The 26,471-nt window shown below is 36.2% G+C and overlaps 1 protein-coding gene across 1 annotated transcript in view; it reads left to right on the top strand.

The window, feature by feature from the left end:
- The window catches only part of SI (sucrase-isomaltase), a 180,985-nt gene that overhangs the window by 107,992 nt on the left and 46,522 nt on the right, over nt 1-26,471 (top strand). Inside the window, exons 15-27 of the mRNA XM_087965277.1 lie at nt 6,576-6,693; nt 7,202-7,373; nt 9,928-10,044; nt 10,131-10,285; nt 11,520-11,604; nt 12,713-12,769; nt 13,529-13,653; nt 15,314-15,402; nt 18,614-18,663; nt 19,421-19,591; nt 22,229-22,378; nt 25,080-25,286; nt 26,077-26,231. Coding sequence (XP_087821403.1) covers nt 6,576-6,693; nt 7,202-7,373; nt 9,928-10,044; nt 10,131-10,285; nt 11,520-11,604; nt 12,713-12,769; nt 13,529-13,653; nt 15,314-15,402; nt 18,614-18,663; nt 19,421-19,591; nt 22,229-22,378; nt 25,080-25,286; nt 26,077-26,231 — 1,651 coding nt within the window. The remainder of the gene's footprint in view (nt 1-6,575; nt 6,694-7,201; nt 7,374-9,927; nt 10,045-10,130; nt 10,286-11,519; nt 11,605-12,712; nt 12,770-13,528; nt 13,654-15,313; nt 15,403-18,613; nt 18,664-19,420; nt 19,592-22,228; nt 22,379-25,079; nt 25,287-26,076; nt 26,232-26,471) is intronic.

Here is a 26,471-nt window from a genome sequence, read left to right as displayed (position 1 = left end):
TGAATTGTGGGCCGTTGTCCGAGACCAACACGTCCGGAAACCCGTGCGTGGCAAATAGTCTGTTTAATTTATTAATAACTGAGTCAGTTGTAGTTGTGTGCATTCGATGAATGTCGAGCCAGTTAGAATAGTGCGACAGTAATCAGGAAAGTGTGACCTTTGGTAGGCCCCGCAAAGTCAATATGAATACGGGACCACAGTCCCCTCGGCGTTCCCATTCGGTTGGGCTTGCTTTAGGTGGGGCGTTGCTGACGTCCTGGCAACGTTGGCACGCAGCGACCCAGGCCTCGATTCTTTTGTCGATTCCCGGCCACCAAGCATAGCTACGTGCGCGAGTGATTTCATCCGCACAATGCCGGATGTCCCTCATGCAATACCGCCAACACAGTCTGTTGCAATTTGCTAGGGATTACGACTCGATCGCCCTACAAGATACAGCCTTTTTGGGAAAACAGCTCGGTTTGGCGGGCTTTGAAAGGCACCCATTCAGGTGCAATTTGGTCAAATCAGCCACCCCGTTCAACCCAACGTAGTATGTGTTGCAGAACTGGGTCACGTTTCGTTTCAAAAGCAATGTCTCTAGCCGTCAAGGGTGGTGTCTGTAGAGCTTCAATCTGTAGTGTTGAGAGGGTTGGGGCTGGATCCACAACAGCGTCTGGGAGCGGTGTTCTGATCAATGCATCGGCGTGGAGAATCGATTTCCCGGGCGGTGCTGCAAGGTGTAGTTGTAGGCCGCCAGGAATTCAGACCAACGGGTCATTCTGGGGGACAATATATACGGGGTTGGTTTATTACCTGCAATGATCCCCAGTAGCGGTTTATGATCAGTGATTATTGTAAACGCATGGCCATAAACATATTCGTGAAATCTTTTAACTGCAGCAACAATAGCTAAAGCTTCTTTGTCCAGCTGACTATAATTTCGTTCAGCTTTAGCTAAGATTCGCGAAAAAGACGATGGGGGCTTCCGCTCCGTTTGGTACCACGTGGGCCAGAATTGCCCCAACCCCAAAAGGTGATGCATCACATGTGATAGTGAGTGGCAGGGTCTCGTTGTACTGCATAAGTACTGAATCAGAAGTTAGCAATTTCTTTACTTGTTGGAAAGCATGTTGTTCCGTTGTCCCCAAACCCACGTTGCTTTTTGTCTAATAGTCTATGCAATGGTTCAGCTACTGTTGCTTTGTGGGGTAAAAACACATTATAGAAATTGATAAGTCCAAGGAACCTGTAGGTCTGCCTTGTTCCTTGGAGTGGGTGCCTTTTTAATTGCTCGTAATTTGTCTTCGGTGGGATGAATTCCTTGGCTGTCCAGGAGGTATCCCAAAATTCTACTTTTCGATTACATAACTGGCATTTATCTTTTTTTTACTCTGAGGCCTGCATTTTGGAATCTTCATAAAACCTCTCTGAGTCGTCTTTCTAGGATGTCTTTGTTAGGTGCGGCGATGAGTACATCGTCGAAATATGGGACAATGCCTTTTATCCCTTGTAACAACCTTTCCATTAAACTCTGGAAGATTCCAGGGGCGACGCTTACTCGAATTGGAGCCGTTGCATTTAAATGCGCCCCTGTGTGTTACGATCGTTGCGCCTCGGCTGTGGTTGGGTCTACAGGTAATTGTTGATACGCCTGGGCTAAATCTAGTTTGGCAAAAACTTTCCGCCGCCCAGGGAATGGAGTAAATGTTGCACTACCGGTACTGGATAAGCACTTTGCTGCAGTGCGTGGTTTAATGTGGCCCGGTAGTCTCCGCATAATTCTTAGGGACCCATCAGGCTTGTTAGGCGTCACTATCGGGGTTTCCCAACGGGCGTGGTCGGTGGGTTCCAGTACACCCTGCGCTATCAGCTTATCGAGTTGTTCGTCGATTTTAGGCTTTAAACGAACGGCACCCGACGCAGCTTAAGGCGGATGGGTGCTATTTCAGGTTCAAGTTAAACGAGATTGGGGTCCCCTTATACTTGCCTAGTCCGTTCGCGAAAACGTCTTGGAATTCTTGTCACGAGTGCTTCCTCCCAATCGACGCTTTCGGCCTTGTGGACTCCGGCCACAGTGATTCCGAGCGGTCTGAACCATTGGAGGCCTAGAAGACTAGGCCTGTCTCGATCCACGGCAGTCAGTGGTAATGCGACAGTGCGGTCCTTGAATGAGACCTGGAATCTGCGGGATCTGACGACGGGAATTCGGTTGCCCTGATCCCGAGTCTACCTCCATCATGCAAGGTTTGTTTTCAATGGCGACCTTTACTCGGATTTTCCCAGCATCAAGGGATGTAGCGTGGCCTATGGTGATTGTTTGGTGGGTCTCTTCCCGCCTGGTTTCTTCGCGCCTGGTGGAAGTGGTGGATGGCTTGTTTCTGTAGGAGTGGTTCAATTTTTCTCGGTGTGTGCCGAAGAATCCTGAAGACTGGAATTCGGCCTGTCGGGGTTTGGAGTTCTGTTTGCTCCTGCAAACCTTTGCGATGTGACCGCGTCTCCCGCAATGGCGGCAAAGTGCGTCAAGGAATTTGCAGCCGGATCGTGGGTGATTCGCTCCACTGCCGGCACACGGTCGAAATGAGTGTTGTGAGGACTGGTCTCTCTCCGTTCGAAGTCGGTTGACCTCTTCCTCATCGCTGTTGGACGGGGACTCTAGGTCTTCATGGTGCGTTGATACCGGGTGTCTCTCTGAGCGAGGCGAAGTATCCGTGGCGAGTTTACGTAGCGGTGCGTTGGTGCGGCGCATTTGGGCTGCCGACTTCTTTGTCGCCTCTGCTACCGAGGCTTCTTTAAGGGCATCGGTGAGGCTGATGTCCCCCTTAGCCATAATTTTGCTCTGGATTGCGCCGTCTTCTAGGCCCAGAACCAGGCGGTCCCGGAGGGCTTCTTCTAAGTCTGCGAACCCGCAGAGGCCTCCTAGGTTCCGGAGGTCCGCGATGTAATTGGCAAGGCTTTCGCCCTTCCGTTGATCCCTCTGGTAATATTCGTGTCTTCTTACTAGGGTTGGTACGGAGGGCGTGTAGTGAGCCCGTAGTAACGGCTCGAGGACGTCCCAGTCCATTTCTTTTACCTCTGCTGGCTTGGCAAGCGACTTTGCCATTTTAAACACAGTTGGTCCACAATGCGTTAGAAAGATAGCTCTTTTTTTGCCGGTTGTTGCATCTTTCAAGTTGTTAGTTTCCAGAAACATCTGGAACTGATCCATGTAGGCCTCCCAGTCTTCGGTCTCTGGATTGAATGGAGCGGGTGGTATGGCACCGCTGGCCATGCTGCCGTTGATGGTGCGTGTTCGACCACGTGCTCTGTTAGTTGCTCTGTAGATTAGTCAGCTCTTCGGTCTCCGAATCCCATCCTCGTCGCCAGTGTTAAGTATGGAGAATAATGGAGACCAGACATCTGACCAGTGACTTCAACTCTTTAATAAAGTGATAAACATAACAGAGCAATGCTATGGGCAGCAGTAACCCTTTTATAGGGTTAGCTGCTGACTTGTTAACCAATGAAATGTGCATAAGGTTCAAACTACTGACCAATAAGGACAGTCCCAAAAGTGGCCAATCAGGGACTGGTTCTGACCCAATCCCAAGTTGTTGTATAAGGACCAATCAAGTGTGCAGGTTTTCAACCCCTAATTTGCATTTAGGTTATTCACTTTTATTGATTCACAACAGTGCACATCTCTAATAGAAAGCCAGCACTGTCATAAGATGTCCTGTGGTCATGTGGCCAGCATGACTAAAGGCCGAAGGTGCACAGAATGCTGTTACCTTCCCACAAAAGTCCCTAATTTTCTATTTGCATTTTTACATGCTTTCAAACTGCTAGGTTGGCAGAAGCTGGGACAAGTAACGAGAGCTCAGTCTATTACATGGTGCTAGGGATTTGAACTGCCAAACTGTAGACCTTTCTGATCAACAAGCTCAGAGTCTTATCCACTGAGCCACCATGTCCCTTTTTTAGCAAAAATCTTAGCAATAAGCAAAAAATATCCATCTTTAAGTTTCTATTTTTTTCATAGGCAACAATACATTCTTCCCAAGGAATATAAACTTTGTATAATGTTTTGATTTTTTTAAATACATGTAAAATATTGTTGGTATAGTCTAGTTTCTAAATCTAGCTCAGCTCCAAGGGATTACATGAAAACATCCACTTTGTTTTTTTTAGCAACAATATAGCAGAATAGCCTTGTTCTAGGATGCTATCTTATTTTTCTGGTGTAAGCCTGAAGGTTTAGAATTTTCTTGTGGTTTAACAACCCAAACACTAATAAAATTTGATTTTTGGTTACATATAAAATCAGCCAAAGTCTGCTGTTGTGATTTATTGTCCATAGCAACAGAAATTTCCCATTGAAAAAGGAAGGCTGTCTCTCTTTTTAAAGAGTTAGAGAGCTGAGACAGGCAACAACATTTGAAAAACTAGATGAATAACACCATTCAGTTCTGCTACTCACTTAAGAATTTGATAAACAGGCATTGGAATTTCTCTGTAACTGGCTTACAAAATTCAAAGGTAAACTTGAAAATTGTTGCCATGATGGGTTTTGTCAGTCCCAAAACACCCATTTACTAGAAAGTGGGTCATATTTTTAGAGGAAAATGTTTGTGGCTCAGGGTTGAAATGATAGGTCCTTAGTGCTCTCTGAGCTTGGTTGTTTTCTTGGAGACATTTCATCACCAAACTAGGTAACATCATCAGTTCACTGATAATAATTACCTAGTTTAGATAATGAAATGTCTGCAAAAAAAATCAAGTTCAGAGAGCACTAAGGACCCTTCAATCATATATCTTCTCTAGTAACCCATGGGTACCTCTGTGGCAGGCATTATTGTGGCAGTTAAATATGTTGCTAGGAGTGGTTGCTTTTTAATTTTTTTTTAAAGTTGAATAGGACAGGGGTCCTGATGAGTTATGTCTGAAGACCACAACTACAAATCCATGAATTTCTATGAATCTTTTCTCATAGGACATGAATGAGGTATCCAATTTTGTCAAAGGATCAAAAACTGGTTGTGCAGCAAACAATTTAAACTACCCACCTTTTACTCCAAGTACGTTCTCAACTGAAATCAAAATTATTTAATTTCCATGCTAGATTTTTTCCTATATCTGTGTATGTAAGATCCTTAGATAGAACCTTAGACATTTTCACAATCAGATTCATTTACCAATTGTTAAATAATTCCTATCTGCTACAACATAGTGATTCTTCTGGAAGATCAGAAAAAACTAATTGCTAAATTATCAGATGACTGTACAACTTGTCACGCTATCTCTAACTAAAAGAATTTTAATTGGTGGATTTTTAAATCCAAACAAATAACTTCAGTGCAGCAAGGTTAAAAAAAAAAGTGCTACTATAATTTATATATATTTGTTTTCTTAAGTTTTCGCAGGTACTTACATGTATGGCATTCAGCTTTGTTCGGGTATTTTCCCACGTCATAGTAGTTGTGCTTTTAAAGTTGTAGCGACGTTTCGGCAGAATCTCATCTGCCATCATCAGGCTTCTGTATAGTGTTCATCTGTGAGTCAGGCTTTTACAGTGGTTTCAGATTTGAATTTGGGGCAGCCTATTGCTGTGCCAGAATGGTTTTTTCTTCATCCTGATTGGTTGAGAGTCTTGGTCTGTAAGTAACACAATGTTGCCAGCCAATCAAGATACAAAAAGAGCCAAAAAACAGATAGAAGATGTTAGAAACACCAATCAAGCAGAACACAGCAAACTCCAAGACCAATAAACACAGACCAAGACTCTCAACCAATCAGGATGAAGAAAAAACCATTCTGGCACAGCAATAGGCTGCCCCAAATTCAAATCTGAAACCACTGTAAAAGCCTGACTCACAGATGAACACTATACAGAAGCCTGATGATGGCAGATGAGATTCTGCCGAAACGTCGCTACAACTTTAAAAGCACAACTACTATGACATGGGAAAATACCCGAACAAAGCTGAATGCCATACATGTAAGTACCGCGAAAACTTAAGAAAACAAATTATATATATATATATATATATATATATATATATATATATATATATATATATATATATATATATATATATATATATATATATATATATATATATATTAAACCACATCTAATTTGATATAGAATACAGAATAACAGAAGTAGAAGCAATCTTGGAGGTCTTCTAGTTTAACCCTCTGTCCAAACAGGAGACTCTATACCATGGATTCAATCTAACTAGGAAATTTTATTCCTTTGGATTCATATATAATCGTGTTGCAATTATTTGTAATAACATTTATTCTAAAACAGAGAAGTATTGAATTAATTAAGAAGTATCTTATTTGATACAAGCTCTGATTGCATTCATAAAACTGATTTAGAGATTTGGTCAAGTAATTTTCAATTAGCTAACTCAATATTGAATATTAACTGTATTAAAAACTAGTCTAGTGTAGTGGATTAAAGAAAAGTGAAAAAAAATAACTTTAAAAAATGGAATACCACAAAAAAAATGACATTTGTTTGTCTATTCTTCCAGAGAGCTATATATTGACATGTTCAATAGAGATTGTTTAATTTAATGGATTTTTAAAATCTCTTTGTTTTGCAGAAATTCTGGATGGAGTTATGTATTCAAAGACACTTTGTATGGATGCAGTCCAAAAGGCAGGGAAACACTACGATGTTCACAGCCTCTATGGTTATTTCATGTCTATAGCTACTGATAAGTAAGGAAATATGTATTCTTTTTTCCCTTTAATTCATCCAAACTAATTTGTGCCAGATTTCCTTTGTTTCACTTTGGACTGCAACAGGTAATCAGAAGAAGACAAATCTAAGAATGTGTCTTAGAAAAAAATGATTAATTTACTACACAGCAATTCCATTAATTTCTCTACTAGTACAAGATCTGGTAGATCTTGTTCCTTTGTGAAACTTAACGCCATCCAGGAATGAAACCAAATTTAATTTTTTTTGCAATTTGGAAAAACATGCTTATTGACATAATCCTTCTTGTGGATTGAAAGGTCATCTATTTAGTACACACAGATTATAAGATGTGATCTGAAAGTGTGGCCCATATTTAATTGTCTATTCATGTTAATTTTGCAATAATTTGTTGGATTTGTTGTCAGTACAAATGCTATGTTGAAACCTGCCTTTCATTTTCTCCAAATTTTTTGTCCCAACAAAATAAAGCTACTCCTTAATGCTATAAATTCATGTTGTTTTCAGAGCACTCAAGACTATATTCCGTGAAAGTAGAAGCTTCCTTCTTTCCCGATCAACATTTTCTGGTTCTGGAAAATTCACAGGACATTGGCTGGGAGATAATTTTGCAACTTGGAATGATATTAAATGGTCAATACCAGGAATATTAGAATTTGGTCTATTCGGACATCCTTTTGTAAGCTATTTTAACTATAATAACTGTTAAATTTTGTTATAGTAAAATAAGATAAAGTTTTGGATTAATTTTTATTTATTTATTTATTTATTTATTTATTTATTTATTTATTTATTTGTTTGTTTGTTTATTTATTTATTTTATTTATTTATTTGATTTGCCAATTGTTTACAAGATAATAAGTATAAGTGTATACATAGTTGTGAATACATGAAATGGGTACATATAAGAAAAATAAAAGAAGAATAAGAGAAACAATAGGACAGGGACGGTAGGCACGTTGGTGCGCTTATGCACGCCCCCTACAGACCTCTTAGGAAAGGGGTGAGGTCAATAGTAGACAGTCTAAGGTTAAAGTTTTTGGGGTTTGGGGAAGAAACTACAGAGTCGGGTAGAGTATTCCAGACATTGACCACTCTGTTGCTGAAGTCGTATTTCCTGCAATCAAGTTTGGTGCGGTTAACTTTGAGTTTGTATCTATTGTGTGCTCTTGTGTTGTTATGGTTGAAGCTGAAGTATTCATTGACAGGTAGGACATTGCAATGTATGATTTTATATACCATGCTTAAATCAGACCGAAGGCGGCGTAATTCAAGGTTTTCTAGTTCTAGAATTTCAAGTCTGGTGGCATAAGGTATTCTACAATGAGTAGAGGAGTGGAGAACTCTTCTTGTGAAATATTTCTGGACTTTCTCAATTGTGCTAATATCAGATACGTAATGTGGGTTCCAGACTGATGAACTGTCCTAGAACACTGCCTTGGGGGACACCACTATTGACAGGTACAGAATTTGATAGGACGCTCCCAATTTTGACCATTTGTTGTCTGTTTGCCAGGAATGCTTCTATCCAGTTATTCAGTTGTCCAGAGATACCATAGGATTTTATTTTTAGGAGTAGTTTGTCGTGTACCACTGAATCAAAGGCTTTACAGAAGTCTATGTAGATTGCGTCTATTGCTTTGCCCTGGTCGAGGTTGTGTCGTCCATATGTTTTTGCAGTGTAAGAGTTGCAGATTACAGGATAGTTTTTTTCTGAAACCAAATTGTTTATTGGAGAGTAGGTTGTTTGTCTCTAAGTGGAGGATGATGGATTGGTTAATAATTAATTCCATGACTTTACAGGTGACGCAGCATAAGGAGATTGGTCTGTAATTTTCAACTAGGCTTGGGTCTCCCTTTTTGAAGATGGGGATGACTGTGGCTTGTGACCATAGGTTAGGCAAGGAGCTGGTCCTGAAAGATTTTTCAAAGATTATGCTTAGAGGTTTGGCTATGGCAGTGGATAGCTTTCTTAAGAAGTAGGCACATATTCCATCTGGTCCAATAGCAAAGCCACGGATGCCGCTCTAACCTCCCCCTCTTTCTCCCCAGTCAGCAACAAATATGTATCCCTTTAGGGGAGATCTATGCATACCATATTCTTTAGACTTGGTTTACACAACATATAATATAGTAAACTTCAATTATATACTTTGAAATGCCTGACTATCTCTTTTCTATTGGAGTAATCCTTTGGTAGGCTGCATGAATTGAGGAACCCTTCGTCCTCTATGAGGTTGGTTGTTTACTTGCAAATGTTTCATTACTGGATTATGTAGCACCATGCTGATAATGTCACATAGTTGGGCAGTGAAGCATTTGAAAGCAAGTTCAAACAGCACCAAGGATCCATACTTCGACCCTGAGCTACCTTTATTCTCTCCTGTGGTATGATCTGCAATTCCAAAACAGTACCACTTTGCAGTGTGGTAATCCAAAGAATAAAGATGAGACAGAAAGATGTATTCAGAAAACAAAATTATTTTAAAAAGCAAAAATATGGATTTAAAGGTATCTCAGAATAGACGGGGCAATGGATTTTTTTTTATAAGATCTTTTTTTATAAGATTTTCTTTCTAGTTTTAAAAGTAGCTGAGAATCAAAGTTACTGAAAGGACATCAATGTGATATGAATTTCCTTGTCTCATAAGGAAAGCTAGTAAATTCTTCCTCTCTCTTTTTTTTTATACTGAAATGAGGCTGATTGTTTGTTTGTTGGAAAAGACATTTATTGCATTGGCTACTATACTATGCAATATCTAATCGCCTGAAGCTTGTCTTCTTTTTGTACTTGGGCTTTTATAAAAATATACATTGAAAAGCTGTCTGTCTCTTATAAATTTGACTGATTTTTCATAGGCTGGTGTCTTAATCATAGAATGTATATGTATGTACATATGTATTCATGCATATACATCCATGTATGTATATATGTGTACATACATATATATGTATAGGTACATATACATATAAATATATTTAGAAAAGTCAGATACAAATATTTACATATACAGTAATGGCTGATCTCATTGCTATTCTATCCTATTTCTCTTTGCTCAATCATCCAAACATGATTTAGATTTTTTAAAACCTCTATCGAAGACCAGTGTGAATCAATTTATACTGGTCCTCTGAGAAATGATTAATGTGGAATTTGTAGATATGACAGCATCACATTTTATGCAGACATATCATACAGTATGTCAATGATTTTTAATGTGCTTCTCTTTTAGATTGGGGCAGATATTTGCGGCTTCCTTGAAAATGTCTCAGAAGAACTTTGCAGACGATGGTTGCAACTTGGAGCATTTTACCCATTTTCTAGGAATCACAATGCTGCGGCATATGCTGTAAGCCCAATTTTAAAATTAGATCAAGCTTCTGATTGTTTGAAGGCTTTTTTCTCCCCAGTAACTTTATAAATACTTATTTCTAGCCTAAAGATCCAGCATATTTTGGACACAACTCACTTTTGGTGAATTCAACGAAACACTACCTAACAATACGTTACAGTTTGTTGCCATATCTCTATACCCTGTTTTATAAAGCACATACTCGGGGAGAGACAGTTGCAAGACCTGTTCTACATGAGTAAGTTTCAGCTTTTAAGATTTTGGGTGATGGGAAAGAACTTTACACTTTCCATATTTATGTATCCCTATATTTATATTTATGTCTTACACACACAACCACATAGACAAATGCACATAGACACTGACTTTCTAGACTGTATTTATAGACTCAAGTAGTTAATCCCAATATTATTTCAGATTAGAAAGTTAAATTCTTTAAAAGTCTTGTCCCAGATGAAAGTTTCACAGATTTTAAATTTTATAAATGTTTTAAAACAAGAAAGTAGCATGCCTCTCTTCTGTTGTGAATTAGAATAATCAAGTGTTAAGTATTATCAGAATATTATTATTCTGATGAGGATTTAAAGAACCACATGCAATGCTTAAGACTGGAAAGAACAGGTTCTTCAATAGATAGATAGATAGATAGATAGATAGATAGATAGATAGATAGATAGATAGATAGATAGATAGATAGATAGATAGATAGATAGATAGATAGACAGATAGACAGACAGACAGACAGACAGACAGACAGACAGACAGACAGACAGACAGACAGACAGACAAATGCTTTGGCATTCTGAAAGGCATAGCTGAAGCTCTAGATTCATTTCCATTTCAGTGGGAGGATTATAGCAATGTATAAGGCTTATTCTCACAGGAATAAATAGACAATTATCATAATTAATCATTATGGGATGTGCAGTTAATAAACTCCAGGAGAAGTACTTTTAGTTTCCAGCAAGCTAAACTGCGGAAAAATAAAAACCATCTCTATGCCTGGACCTCACTGATGCTTGAAGATATCTGGAATTTGTTCAAAACATTGTAAGCATTTCCTAACATTCTGGGGATATTTTTGTAGACACTAAAGCTGTGTTAAAATCTGCCTTTGCAATTGCTTAGAAATGTTCTCCCAGTGCAAAAGAGCTTTCACTTTTCTACCTTATTCTCAGAAGGATGAAGGAATTTTTTTTCTAATTTATTTTGATAATGTATTTAATCTGATTTTATTATTAAGGTAGTAGAAAGTGCTGTTGTTTTTGCTGCTTTCCAACACAGAGGCTTTCTTCATTTTTATGTCTCCTTACTTGCCTTTGCTTCCTTCCAAGAAAACAACTTCCTTTGCAATGCCTTGTATCTGGATTTAATCAAAGCAGGGAAAGTCAGATAGGTTTCCAATGCATAAATAGTTATTTAAGATTCACCAATTAGAAAAACATAACTTTAATAAAGTAATATTTCTTTAGATTCTACTCCGATGAAGCCACCTGGACTATTGACAGACAATTCTTGTGGGGACCTGGACTACTTATTACTCCAGTCTTAGATCCGGTACATTTAATTTTTTTAAAAGTTGGAATATACATAAGTGTTGTTTTGCAGTGAGTACATGCTAAGCCTGCATTACAATCTCTGTTAAATGATGAATAGAAGAGTAGAAGTAATAAAATAATTTAAATAATTGAGTGAAAGAGATGAGCATGTCCTTTTTCATCACAGCTCCTTCCTATCTCCTTTTGTGTTAGACCTGCCCCAGTCCAATCCCTTAGGAAAGAAAGACTCTCATTCCATTTGGTTGAAGTGATGGATTTTTTTTAATGAAAACATGCTGGGTACAGTAATGTCAGATTAGAAGTAAATTTCCTGTGCTAAAAAGATATAGAAAGTTTCCCCTCATCCCAATCCTCCCTTTATGGTCAGTTTGTGTTCAGCAAATGAAGATTGCCTAGGGGTTTTGAGAGTGCTGAGATGTTTGGGGTAATCCATATTTCTTCTTTAGGGTGCATGGCCTTGACGACTGGCACAAACTGGTTCTGAACTTCTCTGTTCTTTGTCAGGCTCTCATTTTCCCTCTCCCTATTTCTCATCACATACTGATACAGGTTTATTGCTCATTTGTTCATCCACCCATGCCAGTAAGGCACCAAGCTGAAGAAAGTAGAAAGTTTGCCCTTTGCTTAACTAAAGGAAATTTTGCAAATTATTATAAAGGAAGCCTTTCTTTCTTTCTTTCTTTCTTTCTTTCTTTCTTTCTTTCTTTCTTTCTTTCTTTCTTTCTTTCTTTCTTTCTTTCTTTCTTTCTTTCTTTCTTTCTTTCTTTCTTTCTTGTTTCAGTGTTGCTTCAAAAACTACACCTATTTCTGCCACAAATGAAAATCCACCAGCATATATTATTGATAGCTTGATAATCACTTTCCATTCTCCAAACCTTCCATGTCTACAGTCATTTTAGAGCATTTTGTGGTGGAAATAGCAATTGACATTATAATATGAAAAAATGCTTGACAAATAATTTTTCCAGTAGAAAAGTCAGGAAAGAATAAAAGAGAAAGACTTTCACCCTCACCTACCTCCAGCCTAGGAAAAAAAATCTAATAATATCAAGGCATTTTCCCTTTATGTTGGTAATAAATGAAATATTTTCTTTTTAATATTTCAGGGTGTTGATAAGGTAACAGCATACATCCCTGATGCTGTATGGTATGAATATGAGACAGTAAGTGCATGTTTATTATAAAATGTCTCCCCTAAAAGTCTACTATTAACTTTTCAAATTAACTCTGCTGTGTAGCAATCTGTACATCATTTAGTTATACCCTTTAAAATGCATATGTGGCAAAGGTCTGGAGCTGCATAGAATTTTGTAGGGGTACTCAGACACAAAAGGTCAAATCAAAGTGCTTAGATTCTTTGGATCAAAGAGAATATTTCACTTTCACCGAAGCATTGCTTTAATCAGGTTACTTTTGATGATTAAAAAAGAAGTAGTACATCAAACAAATTGTCTAGCCTTTCTAAGAAAGTCGTGTAGGGTGTGAGTGGGTCATTGAGAATTTTATATTTTAATACTATCCTGCAAAAAAAAAAAAAAAGCAAAAGACAAGTTGCAATACAATATTTTTTAAGAAGCACATGAAGACTATATGAAGCTAAAATTCATAGATAAATTTCAACTTCCAAATTGAATCAAGGTGAATGCCTCCAGTTTCCCTTCCCCCCATAAATGTGACAATTGGATTTACTCAATATGAAGGGAAGAGTTGATTTACTGTATACTAGGTTGGTTTTTTTAATTGACTTGACCCTTAACCATTTTTTTATTTCATATAATACAAAATACATCTATAGAGTCATGATATTATTCCTCTGCCAATTCCCGTTATAAAAGGAATATATGCATTCTTCTTTGTTTGTAGGATACTAACAATTTTATGAATATAGTAAACCTTTATTCTAATTTCCTTATAAAAAATAGGGTATAAAAACACCATGCAGAAAACAAAAGTGTCAAATGTTCCTTCCAGAAAACAAACTTGGTCTTCATCTTAGAGGAGGATACATCTTACCTATTCAAGAACCAGCCAACACAACTGTTTACAGGTATTTTCTGATACTGGGGTATTCTTAAGATACAGCTGTCACATCTATTTAATTTGTTTAAAACACTGATGGTGGATAGTGGATGAATAGACTACATAAGAAGGAAAATAAAGTTGATTTTTAAGCTCACCATAAACAAATGCAATACAGCACAATTTAGCCATTGTCCTTCTTTTGGATATTAGTCACAATAACATAAAAGATATCAGATAGCAAGAGAAAATATAGCTTGATATTGCGAAGGACCTGAAAGGCAGTCTGATGATCCAAAATATATGGTAGGAAGATCAGGATTTTTTTCAGCCCTCTATTCTTGAGGGTTGAAAGGTTTCTTCTATCTAGGAATTTTGGCAGTCTTTCCAGCTGGTGGGTAAAATATTACCCAAAACACAATTCCAATACAATATGGAAATCTCCCTTTTCTGGCATAGATTCAGCTTAATGTTTCCAAATATATAAAAGCAATTAGTGTTGTTTGGAGGAAGACAAAATATCCACAATGCACAAACCAATGCTATAGATGGATTGAACATTTATTTTCCAAGTCTAGAACATTTAAAGTTTTGTCTAGAGGAAATGCAACTATTGGTATGGAGAGAAATTCTCTGCATGTTTTTTTTATTAGTTCTCATTTCAAGCTGATGAAAAGAGAATTTGTTCCTTTGAAATCTCATTCCATGAAGATAAGAACTTGGGAGAGTAGTGTTCTTGCATTTATTTGTGAAAAGGGAGTCGAAGAGGATATGTGAATATCTTTTCTTGTATTATACAATTTCCTCTGGTAGCTTTGTGGCTACATTATTTTTCACACTTCAATTACTTCCTAAGGAATAATATCACAAAACACAAGGTAATTTCTGCCATATTTTTTTCTCTTCCCCACCTGTTATTATTACTGTCCTATTATTCAGAGGCCTGACCCTTAAGAAACTATTGAAGATTTTTTTCCCCTTTGGGGAAAAATGTAGAAATACTTCATCCCATTTTGCAGCCTATGCGGTCTCCAGAAGCTGATTAGAGATACATTTCTGCAAGTGCCATTGATAGGAATGATACTACAGTTAGAATTAGTTCTAGAAGTTTTGTATATATCATATCCAGGGATCTCTGACCAATAAGAATGAAGATGAAGTGTAGTAGGGCCTTTTTGCCACTATATTTTTCTCCAGAATCATTGAAATGCATTTATTTGCATCTCTATGCTAGTCATTGATTGAAAAGGGATTGACTGACTTTGCATTTGTCTACCAAAATGCGTGCACAGATTGTGAAATTTCAAAAGCATGTGCTATAATTGATTGCTCTAATCACATTGACTACTGTATGGGCAATAAAATGGGATATAATTGGAAATTACAATAACATACACCTATAATTGGTTTGTGATTATGATGGGATGTCCCCCTTGGTTCATAGTAAATAGATCTCAATTGAAACAATTTAGCTTATTTTCTGTGAGAAAGCTTAATTTAACACAATGATACTTATTTCCAAATAAACATTAGTCTTTCACCCCATTATTATTCTCCTTACCCATCACAAATCCCTATATGCTCAATTATTTCATGATATCATTAGAAGAATAGAATGGATGAAAATGTAGTCTTATTATAGAAACTCTCAATATCTGGTCCAATAAAGACAATATGTTTTTTAACAGCCGTACAAAGCCTATGGGACTTATAATTGCTTTAGATGAGAATGAAGAAGCAACTGGAGACTTATTCTGGGACGATGGAATAACAAGAGGTAAACTTACTAACAGAAATAGATATGTGATAGATAGAATGTTAGAACAATAGAACAATAGAATGATAGAGAGATAGAGAGATAGCAACAATGGTGGTATTCTACCAGTTCGGTTCAGTTCGGTTCTGGCATACTGGTAGTGCCAAAGAGCAGTGGAGACCGAACCAGTTCTCTCTCATGCTCTGCTGTTGGGCCTACCTAGGCTCCCATACTGACCTTTATTCCCTGCTTTTTAAGTGCAGCTGCTTTGCGACAGGGAGAGACAGGATTGTAGGAGGGGAGTCAGAAAGCCTCTGTGCCTGTGCAAAGTGCATGTTGGCGTGCACGCATGCAAAGTGTGGGCATGCATGCAAAGCATACCCATCAAGCCATGCCTACCGAATGGTGGTAAACTTTTTTGAAACACATCACTGGATAGCAATACCAATAGTAATAACACTTAGACATATACCACTTTATTGTGCTTTATAGCGCTCTCTAAGTGGTTTTATAGAATCAGCATATTGCCCTCAACTATTTGGCTCCTCATTTTACCCATCTTGGAAGGGTGGAAGGCTGAGTCAACCTTGAGCCTGGTGAGATGGCAGTCAGCAGAAGTAGCCTGCAGTACTGAACTCTAACCACTGCGCCACCGTGGCTCATAATAGATACCATAATAGATTTTTTTAAAAATAAGACATCCCCTGAAAGTAAGCCCTAGTGCTTATTTTGGGGTCCAAAAGAAAATAAGACCCGGTCTTATTTTCAGGGAAACATGGTAGATGATAGACAGAAAGACAGGAAAATAGATAATAGAGGCAGGCAAGCAAACACATTTATTCTAATTCAAAACAAAGTATGCAAATAATTATGGAGATACATCTTCAGTATGTTAAATTCAAAATTAACATTATGGGCATATTCACATATTTCAGCAATGATCTGAACTTATCAAAACTACTTGAGAGCAAGGGGTCCTTTGTGCTCTCTGAGCTTGTTTGTTTTCTTGCAGACATTTCATTACCTAAAGTAAGTAGCATCATCAGTGCTGACAGGGCAAGCCAGTAGAATATAAACTGAGAGAAAAGTTCATTCCTTGCTAGCACTTATGATGTTTATTTATTTATTTGTAAAATTCATTTGCTGCCCATCTCGTATCCAACATCTCCAAGAGGTTACCTAGTTTGTGTAAAGAAATGTCTGCAAGAAAACAAACAAGCTCAGAGAGCACCAAGGACTTCTCATTTCAACACTGAGCTACAAATACTTTCATTTATTGGTATTTAAAACTCCTGATTTGTAGCAGTGGCATTTATGGAAATATGGAAAGGATATCAATTCTTAGGAGATTCTCAGATGTATTAATGCTTAGTGGCAATTCAGCCATTTATTTGCTTGCTAGCAATGTTTTCTAAAGTGCTGCAAAATATCAGTTATCTTTGTGTTTCTTAAATTACCTTTCTCCCTGATTTAAAAAACTTCTGTGTTGCACCATATATAACTTTTGGTCACCAGTGGTTATTTAAAAAAGCAAGCAAAATATTGAGATGGTTTTAAAAAAGGAGAGAGAGAAAGAACAATTTAGGTGACAATTACTGCAATGAATACTGAATGGCTTTAAGGTAGACTGATGATATTGAATCCCAAAGATATTGGACTCTTTTTTAAAGATCTAAAATAAGCAAATGTTCATTGCATTAATTTAAAATAAAGTAATATAAAATGTTATCTTTTTATTAAATAAATAAAATGTAGGTGCAATGATTTTACAATCAAAAGTACCTGCCCTTTAGAATTTGCTAGCAAACTTCCTACTTTTGTTGTTGTTAAGAGAAGATAATATTTAGCAATTATGTTATTTTCTAGAATTTTTATAGGCAAATATTGTCTACTCTGTATAATAAAGCAGTTTGGATCACATAGTTTTATAAAAGGTTATTATGGAAAAAAATGTCTTCCATTTCAAAAAAATTCAACAGATAACAGAATAGAAAAAAAGACACTTCAGTAGTTTATTTTTTCAGTCATTTATTTGACAAATACTGACCCAGGCATGTCATTTCTTACTGGTTAATAATTTTTAAAATATCTTCTTTCACCATGAACAGACTTTATTGTTATTTATATCATTTGGGCGAAGAGGACAATTTTCTGTGGTTTATTTTAATTTAATTAAATTAAATTAACCTGAATGTGATAAGATGTCCATAATAGCAATTCTTTTTGGAGTGGAGGCATTCAGCTAATTCAGTTTGGTGACATCAGGATTTATAGTTTAGATAGATTGAAGCTCACATTTTCCCAAATACTTCAATTAGGAACTATGCTAGGTAAAGCATAAATGGTGTGTATTATGACAGCTGATCTTTTGTAGCCTCTGGCCCTTTTTGGACATCCTAGAACCATGATGGCGAACCTATGGCACACATAACGGAAGCGGCACGCAGAGCCATTTCTGCCGGCATGTGAGCCGTTGCCCGAGAGCAATTCCACTGTGCATGCGTGCACGCCTCCCACTGCATATCTGCCATGCATGCACAGGGGGAGGGTGCATTTGGGAGAGGCACACATATGTGCAGGGGTCAGGGGGAATGGGTGGAGGCATGCATGCGTGTCTACATGCTCACTTTCGGCACGTGATAATGAAAAGGTTAGCCATCACTGCCCAGAACATGGGTATCAAACTCACGGCATCACATTGCTGTCACATGACATTTCACAATGTTTTTCCCATTTGCGTAGCTGGGGTGAGCATGGCCTGCACGTGATGCATCCAGTTTGACACCCCTGCACTTAAAATCATACCAGTGAATTTCAACAACATTTCATCTAAATTGGTGGGATATAATTTTTTTCTTTGTTATGGCATTTCTAACATTGATTGCTGTATGATTTGTCCATTGCTGATAGTTCTATACCATCTATAGAACATTTTATATCACTTTACCTTAGATTGTACTGTAGCTTGGGGTATATTTTATTTTTTCTACTGTTGTTTCAATTGTTCTATTGATATTATGTCATATTGTTCCATCTGTTTGATTATTTATAGGTAGATGTTTAGATGGACATCAAGACCAGTTATGAGCAGATCTGCCAAATATTGTTCAGAATGTTAATAATATATATTTATTACATGCATATTACCTAACTCTTTAAACTATTTTATTTGATTAATTTGCTTGAATAATTTTCTTTGCTATTTAAAAGTACATTTCTCCTTATGTTTTAGATACAGTCAGAAATGAAAAGTATCTCTTATATAACTTTACTGTCTCAAATGTAAGTATATTTTCATTAATGAGGGAGATTCCCAGAAATTTCATTCAGTTTTTAACTGGATAAATATGTTTAAAATATACAAATTCTTAAAGAAAAGTAATGGATAGTATGTGACCCGTTATGAAGAATGAATATCTGTTTAAAGAAGTACATTTTTTGATATATGTATATTCCTGCCTATGATTTACATGGAACAGCAGAATAAAGGATATTTAAGACATGTGTGAGTCAGAGGAACAAGCATAAAGAATAAATGGGTTAATTAATACAATATGTGGAACAGTGAGTGCATTTTTGGTGTACAGAAATAGTTTGCAAGAATGAAAAGTTATAGACTAGTGAATAGTGTTGGATAAACTAATATTCGATTTTATATTATATTATAATATAATTATTTTATATTATTTTATTTTATCTCCAGCTATAATTTATTTTCCTCATAAATCCTTACTGTTTTTCTGCATCTGTGAATCTAATTTAAATAGTTCCCTTACATGTAATAAATATGATCACAGGTTTAGTATTGAGGAAACTTACTGAATGCTAGAGAAAACTCATTTCATTATAACAATCGGATTGCATGATATTAACACATTTGCTTTTCAAAAAGATGTTTATTGTACTGTACTTACAACAAGCTATCATTTATATCTTAATTACATGATTTTAGCTTTAAAGTAAATCATACAAAATCATAGAAAATTATAACTAAGATCAGTGAACAAAAGTGTCGTGTAATGATTTTGCTGTCTTCCAGAAAATCTTAACTATGGCAGTTACACGTAAAGGCTACAAAGATCCAAATAATTTGATCTTTGAGAACATCAAGATTCTTGGGCTACCCCTTGAGCCTTCAGATGTGAAAGTAACCTCAAATAATGTGGCTCAGTCATATAATTTGACTGTCAAGTACAATGCTGCAAACAAGGTATGCATTGCTGAGTGTTTTCATAAATTTTAATGAATTCCCCACCCCCACAGATAATATCATTTGCTACTCAAAAATAAGTGTTAAGGTTATATTTACTATATTTATAATGTAGTCAACAACAAGGTTTCAGGAACATATTCGTTTAGATATTTAAGTGAGAGACACTTAGGTTAGTGTCTTTTCTTTGAAAGCTACCCACACATGCATGCACATCAGATAATATCCAATGGCAGTCCTAGTATTAATTGTGTCCATGTATGCTAACATAGCAAGTACTGAAGGTGCTAAATCAGGGATGTCAAAAGCCCGGGGACCAGATCCCAAGCTTCGTTTTTGCTGGCAGAGGGCTAACAAAACAAGCTAAAAACAAAACAAAGGGGGAAATGTTTCCTCTTTTGCATTTGAGCATGCAAGAAGGGACATGAAAGAAGAAGGGGAAAGAGGAAAGACAAAGAAAAAGAAAAAGAAGGAAAGGTGGGAAGAGAGCAAGGAAGGAAAAATAAGGAAAGTGGGAAGGAAGAAGAAAGGAGAAGGAATGGGGAAGCAAAAAGAAGAGAAGAAAGGAAAGAAGGAAAGAAAGAAGGAGATTATAATAAGAGTGAGGGAGGGTCTGAGGGATGTCCTGCCTTAGTACTTGGCCACCATAGGTGCTCTCAACATGAGTGATGTCGAGCTGGCCATGGCCCCTGGCCACACCCCAACCACCCCAGAGGTCAAACATAACCCAGATGCGGCCCTCAATGAAATTGAGTTTTATATCCCTGTGCTAGATTAACTTTGCTAGATGCTATAATGCTTTAAAAAGAAGTATGTCTTTTATTAATGTTTTATTTTCCAATTTTCAAGCAAGATCCTTTCAAGCCTTGATAAATGTCATAGTCAAACTGAAGGTGTCAATTTTTAAATAATTAAAACTCTGAAGTCAGAAATATCTTCTACCAGGTCATAAGAGTAGTATGTCTGACAAATATCTTTGTTAAGAAGATACTCGTTTAGAGGAGCAGAGACTAAATAAGCTACAAAGTAATGTATCAAACCATTAATGAAATCAAATCTTATCAACTATGCCTGTTTTCAAGGCATGGCAAAATAAAACTTCGCATAGTTAATTTTGCCCTTCTTCAGCACTGAGTCTAAGACATGCAATTGTCAGAATATCTGAATATTCAAATTGGGTATTAAGTATAATGAAGAATAATTCATGGCCTGGGAACATTGCTAGGTTTATGATCCTAAAAGAATCACAGGCTCCTAGCAGTTAACAATGTAAACATAAAAAAGAGGTCAAAACAAAACAGTAACATTGCATAAAAGCTCACCAAAGAATAACAATCTGTCTTACTGAGCTAAGAAAATCCACCTTCTATTCCCTGAAAGCTTTCTAAAACAGAACTAGTTTCAGTTGCTTCCAGAAGAATATTAGAATGTATGCTTGCTTGTCTTGGGAGGTGGGTTAATCACCAAAGAACAATGTTTTCAGGTTTCTGCTTTCCTCATCTCAAAACAAGGGACCAAAACTAGATTTTCACTCAAGAAGAATATCAGATGGGTTAATTATACTTGAAAAAAGGTGGTCCTAAGAGTTTTAAAAAATGTACAAGGTTTCTCATGTCCAATCTTGTCTGACCTTAGGGGGCACTGCTCATCTTCATTTCTTAGCAGAGGGAACCAGTATTGTCCGAAGATTCTTCTATGTGGCCAGCATAATTATATGCTCAGGCACATGAAACGCTATTCCCACTGAAGTGATACCTATTTATCTACTTTAATTTGTATGCTTTCAAACTGCTAGGTAGGCAGGAGTTTAGGCAAGAACGGGGGCCCACTCCATCATGCAGTGCTTGGATCTAGAAATCCTGGTTAACAATCTTAACTTCTAGGCCATGAGCCAAACCATATAGGTCAGATTTGACTGACACACACACAAAAAAAGACACCTTATTTTAAGAATTTGATTCTCAATAATATTTGTAACCCTATTGTTGTTTTAGTTGTTACTTTGAACATATATCCTTTAAAGAGTGACCCAAAAAGAGACATGGAGTTCAATATGTATTCAGTATTTCTCTTTACTTTCCATATTGAACGAAGAAGAAAATTTTGAGACTGAAATAGTCAGCTTTAATATTCATAACCAGGTGGCTAGTAGGGATTTGAAATCAATATTCATACAGCTACTTCTAATTTGATTATGCAGCATAAGTTAATATTTTCCCAGTACTGCTGATCTCAGCATTTTCCTAAAATAATTCTGGTTCTCACTTGTCCCACAGACCTTGAAAAGACCCCCAGAATATACATGTATCACCTTTTTTCTTGCAAATCCCTTTGAATTGCAATCTGTTTCTTCAACATTTAGTCATTTCTCCAGCTGATTAATATTGCCAGTTGTACATTATTTAACAAATAAAAAAGTAATGGTTTCCCTGACAGTCATAGTAGATTAGAATACTGTTTCTATTTAATCTGCTGCTTCTATAATATGCTTTTGTTCATATTTCCTTATGGCTTTTGTGCAATCAATAAAAAGACATTAAGTGTTATTTATTAAAGTGGTGAAATCCATTTTGCACATGTGATTTACATGGGATATTTATGTGATCTGTATTTTGGTTTTTATTGTGAATTTCATAGGTTGCTTACATAACTGGTCTTTATCTTAAATTGGGGGAAGAACATACAATATCCTGGAACCAGACTTTAAGAGATATTGACAAATTTGATTGTCATCCTGAAGAACATGCATCAAAAGAAAAATGTGAAGCTCTTCGCTGCATATGGGAAGTAAGGAAAAAAACTCATTTTGTCCTTCTTGTGTGTTTTTGCTCTTTAAAGTTCTGTTTGTAGAGTATTTGCATTTTTTTCCCTTTTTATCTATAGCCACAAATTGGAATCAAAATAGCTTATCACTGAGTAGCTCTCCAATCAATTCTTTCCTAAATTTTGCTGAGTACCATTTATTGAGTTCACAGTTGACTGTGAAGCTTCCTAACTGCCTACTTTTGAACAGCATAACTGGATTAAATGAAGGTGTACTCACACGGAGGCATTTTTGAAATGCTGTAATTCAGTTCTATAACCTTAATTAGAATTGATTGTAAAAATAAAATGTAAAAGTCACATTATAATGTAGAATTATTGTACCTTCTCACCACCTAGAAATAGAAAATAATGTGGGGAAAATGCAGATATTTGTATGTTTCTTATTAATTTGAAGTAAATCTAGGGATATTTCCATATGATCTAAGAAAATGTAAAGTGAACAGGATTGTGGAGTCCTGGGTGCTCTCTGAGCTTGATGGACATTTTTACAGACATTTCATTACCAAACTAGATAACATCATCCAATGCTGTTAATTAGTTTGGTAATGAAACATCTGTAAGAAAACCTCCAAGGACCCCAGAGGTCAACCCTGATCTACAAATATTCTCTTTTATAAACAGAATTATTTCTGGATAGATTATAACTCTTGTAATCCTCCCATTTTTCTCTCCAGCAATGGTCTATGTTTTATTTTTCAATTCAACTCAAGTTTCTATATCTAATCACATGATGTTGCTTCCCTTGTGTTAGGAATTGATAGTCACCTAACGGTTGGGTTGGAAATATATAAACCAGGATAGACATTTAATACTGTCTCTTTAAGGGAATGCTAAAATTACAATTGGGTGTGGTTCTTCAAACGGCCATAAGATGGAGCCAGAAACCTTGGTTGTTTAGTCCTGTTGTTGATAGTTGCTAGTTGGTTGATGTTCTGATGTTCGCTGTTTTTGGTTCCTGCATTTTTCCCTAATGACTGTTGCTGATCGTTGCTTTTCTTGGATTGATGTGAGACCGATTACTGAACTGTTTATGATACTGGACTTTGTTATTTGGATTATCCCTGGACTGAAAACTGACTGCTTTAACTGTGTATGACTTGGACTGCTTGTTGGACTTTACTTAACCGTTTATTGGAAGTAAAATCTACATTTTACTATTCAGTGTATCTGTGTGCTGGTTGTGTGTTATTCCTCACCACTCTCACTACGTCTCCCTGTGTGCACTCATTCTCCTAATGGGGAATTACCTCAACACCTTGGCTATCATTACCAACAGCAAAATTTGTACTGCTTAAGTTCTGTAGTCCCATTATAAGTGTTATAGGTCAACTAAAACAGTCCATATAGGATGAATATGTGTTTTCCTAAAATCCTTGCAAGCCTCTAAATAGTTGAAATGGGCAGAAAGCGACAAAATGTTCATGTTTCTATATACAAGAAAATTAAATCATTGATATTCAATTCATTAGCATCATGACTACTACAGCTAAGCATTTTTATTGATTTTAGGTACAGACTAACTAAAGCTGAGCATTCCTGCAGAACTAAGTAGACAGAAATGTAGCTACCTAGTATCCCTTCCCAGCAGATTTCTCTTTAATTCCACAAAAAGGGATGGAAAAGGACAATATTTGTTTATTATTCATGAAACTCCCTGCATGTCTCAAGCTCTTTCATAAGAAGCAGTATATTTTGAGTTGTAGAGAGAAAAAGATTGCGTAAAATAATTTTGCATTCTTTTGGGTGCCGTAAAAAGGGCTTTCCTCCTGCAGAAAGATGCCAATCAACTTAAATCCCCACTTAACTCTCAGTTAGTTGAATCAATAGATGTTAAAAGTCCATAACTATATTGGATTCAACTCTTTCTAAATATCTTGCTGTGTTTGTTTCCCATAGTAATTCCAATAAGTATTCTTTCAGCTGTATACTAGCTACTGAATCTTTTTAATCTGATCAAACAAAACTTGGTGGTCCTTTTAGCATTAAGCTATAATTCTAATGAAATCTCAAATGTTATTTCATGTCGCATAGTAATTATGATATTTAATGCTTCTTGATTCAGTTCATGCAATGGAAATTTTGCCATTCCAATGACAAAGGATGTTCTAAAGATGGAAATCTCAACAGTGGCCTAAAATTTTATCCAGCTATTCAATTTCAATGCTCACAGTGCTACAGTTGACTTTGAATTTATAATCATATTTCAAGTTCAGACTAGGCTGTTATTTGTTTTGCTTTTCTTTATGGTCTGGGACATTAAATATATGATTTTTATTGTTTTAATTCTTATATATTTTCAATAAAATTTATTTCATATTGTGGTATTCATTGTTATAATATGATGCCCCTTTACCCACTTCTGCAATAAGCCAATCTAACATCCTTTATAAGGAAAAATAGCATGGAAATAAAATAAATGAATGTATAACGATGGAACTGGGTAAGACAACAGTATGTCTCGTTATATGGAACAAATCCCCCCCCCCAATTTTTTAATACAATTTTATGAAGGCATTCAGTACTAGCTATGTGAAACCTGATTTGGAAAAGTCTTGCAAACTAGTTGTAAATATTGATTCTAATAAATTCAGAAATTATGGATTTAATCTCTTTCCAATTCTATTCACTCACTGATATATTCTTTTTATTTTTAATAAACTAGCCTTCTCCTGTTGCTGACGTTCCATACTGCTACTATCCTCCTGACAATGGTTACACGGTTGACCAAATTGAATATACATCATCTGGTTTAACAGCCAATCTTGGTAGAAACATTGACTTTCTTAGAGTTTCAGGACGGCAAATCCCCCTCATTGACAAACTTCGTTTGGAAGTAAAATATCATGACAATAACATGCTTCAGTTTAAGGTAAACCTCTTTCTAAAATGTTATAGTGGGTTATTTTAGAAACAAATTGAGGGTTTTGTCATTATTAATAAAGAGTTTGATTCTTGCTATCTGTTTAGAATTTTGCCAAACTATCTGGTTTCAAAATATGAAACATAAAATATAGAAAAATAGAACTATTGATATATTGTATCTTGGTAAATACATTTTAAATTCTTATGAGAATCTTCATCTAATCATTTAACTTTTCAGCACCAGTTCATTCCAGCCTATTTTTGCAGTAGTGATTTTATTTTTATTTACCTGTGAAGAAATATCAATATCCATTTTCTTTTGAATTTTCCAATATAGACATTTTTTGCAAGTTCTGTTCCATCAGAAATGCATTGATATACAATTTCTCCAGTGCAGCTATATATAATTTCTTTATAATATTCTTTTGGTTATCCAAATACACCCCCCCCACACACACACACATACACTTTGCATAACCATACTCTGATCACACTGCAGTTGCTTTATGACTCTAATTCAAGAGAAGTTGAAAATAAATACAAATATAAATCTTTTAATCCTCGATTCTTTACTTTTTTAACTGGAGTTTATTGACCACATTTTCTTAAGGGAACCCACTCGCCTGTCTTGATATTGATTAGAATCTCTTTTCTTTGTTGGAAGATTATAAGTAAAACTTTTTGATGTGTTAAGAAACTTTTATCATCATTAAATGGGAGAATATTATAAAATGAACATGCAGGTCTCCAATAAATGTTTTATGACCAGGTTTTAAACCTAAGACTTTTATTTTCAGATTTATGATTATAGTAAAAAGAGATTTGAAGTTCCAGTGCCTCTGAATCTTCCCCAAACACCTATAAGTACTTTGGAAAACCGTCTCTATGAAGTGTCAATTCAGAATCACCCATTTGGAATTCAAGTTCGACGCAAAAGCACCGGAACAGTCCTGTAAGTAGAAATGTGATATTACAGAGGAAATATTTAATTGGTGAATTAAAACATGTTGTGAAGAATGTTGTGGATAGACAATAGCATTAAGTGCTATGGACTACATGTAAAATTGCACATATTTAACAAGGTTGATTTAGCTATCAGTGCTATGGTATCAGGGGACTTTTCTTAAATTAGTTGGACTAGTTTTAGTCCAACTAAAACTAAATTTTAGTTTTAGTCAATCATCATTGCTAT

Source organism: Notechis scutatus, chromosome 4 (genome assembly GCF_049901735.1).
Source record: "Notechis scutatus isolate UNSWTSFEM ecotype Mainland chromosome 4, rNotScu1.2, whole genome shotgun sequence".
NCBI lineage: Eukaryota > Metazoa > Chordata > Lepidosauria > Squamata > Elapidae > Notechis > Notechis scutatus.
Note: the sequence above shows the minus strand (reverse complement) of the source record. Positions and strands in the feature narration are given on the sequence as shown.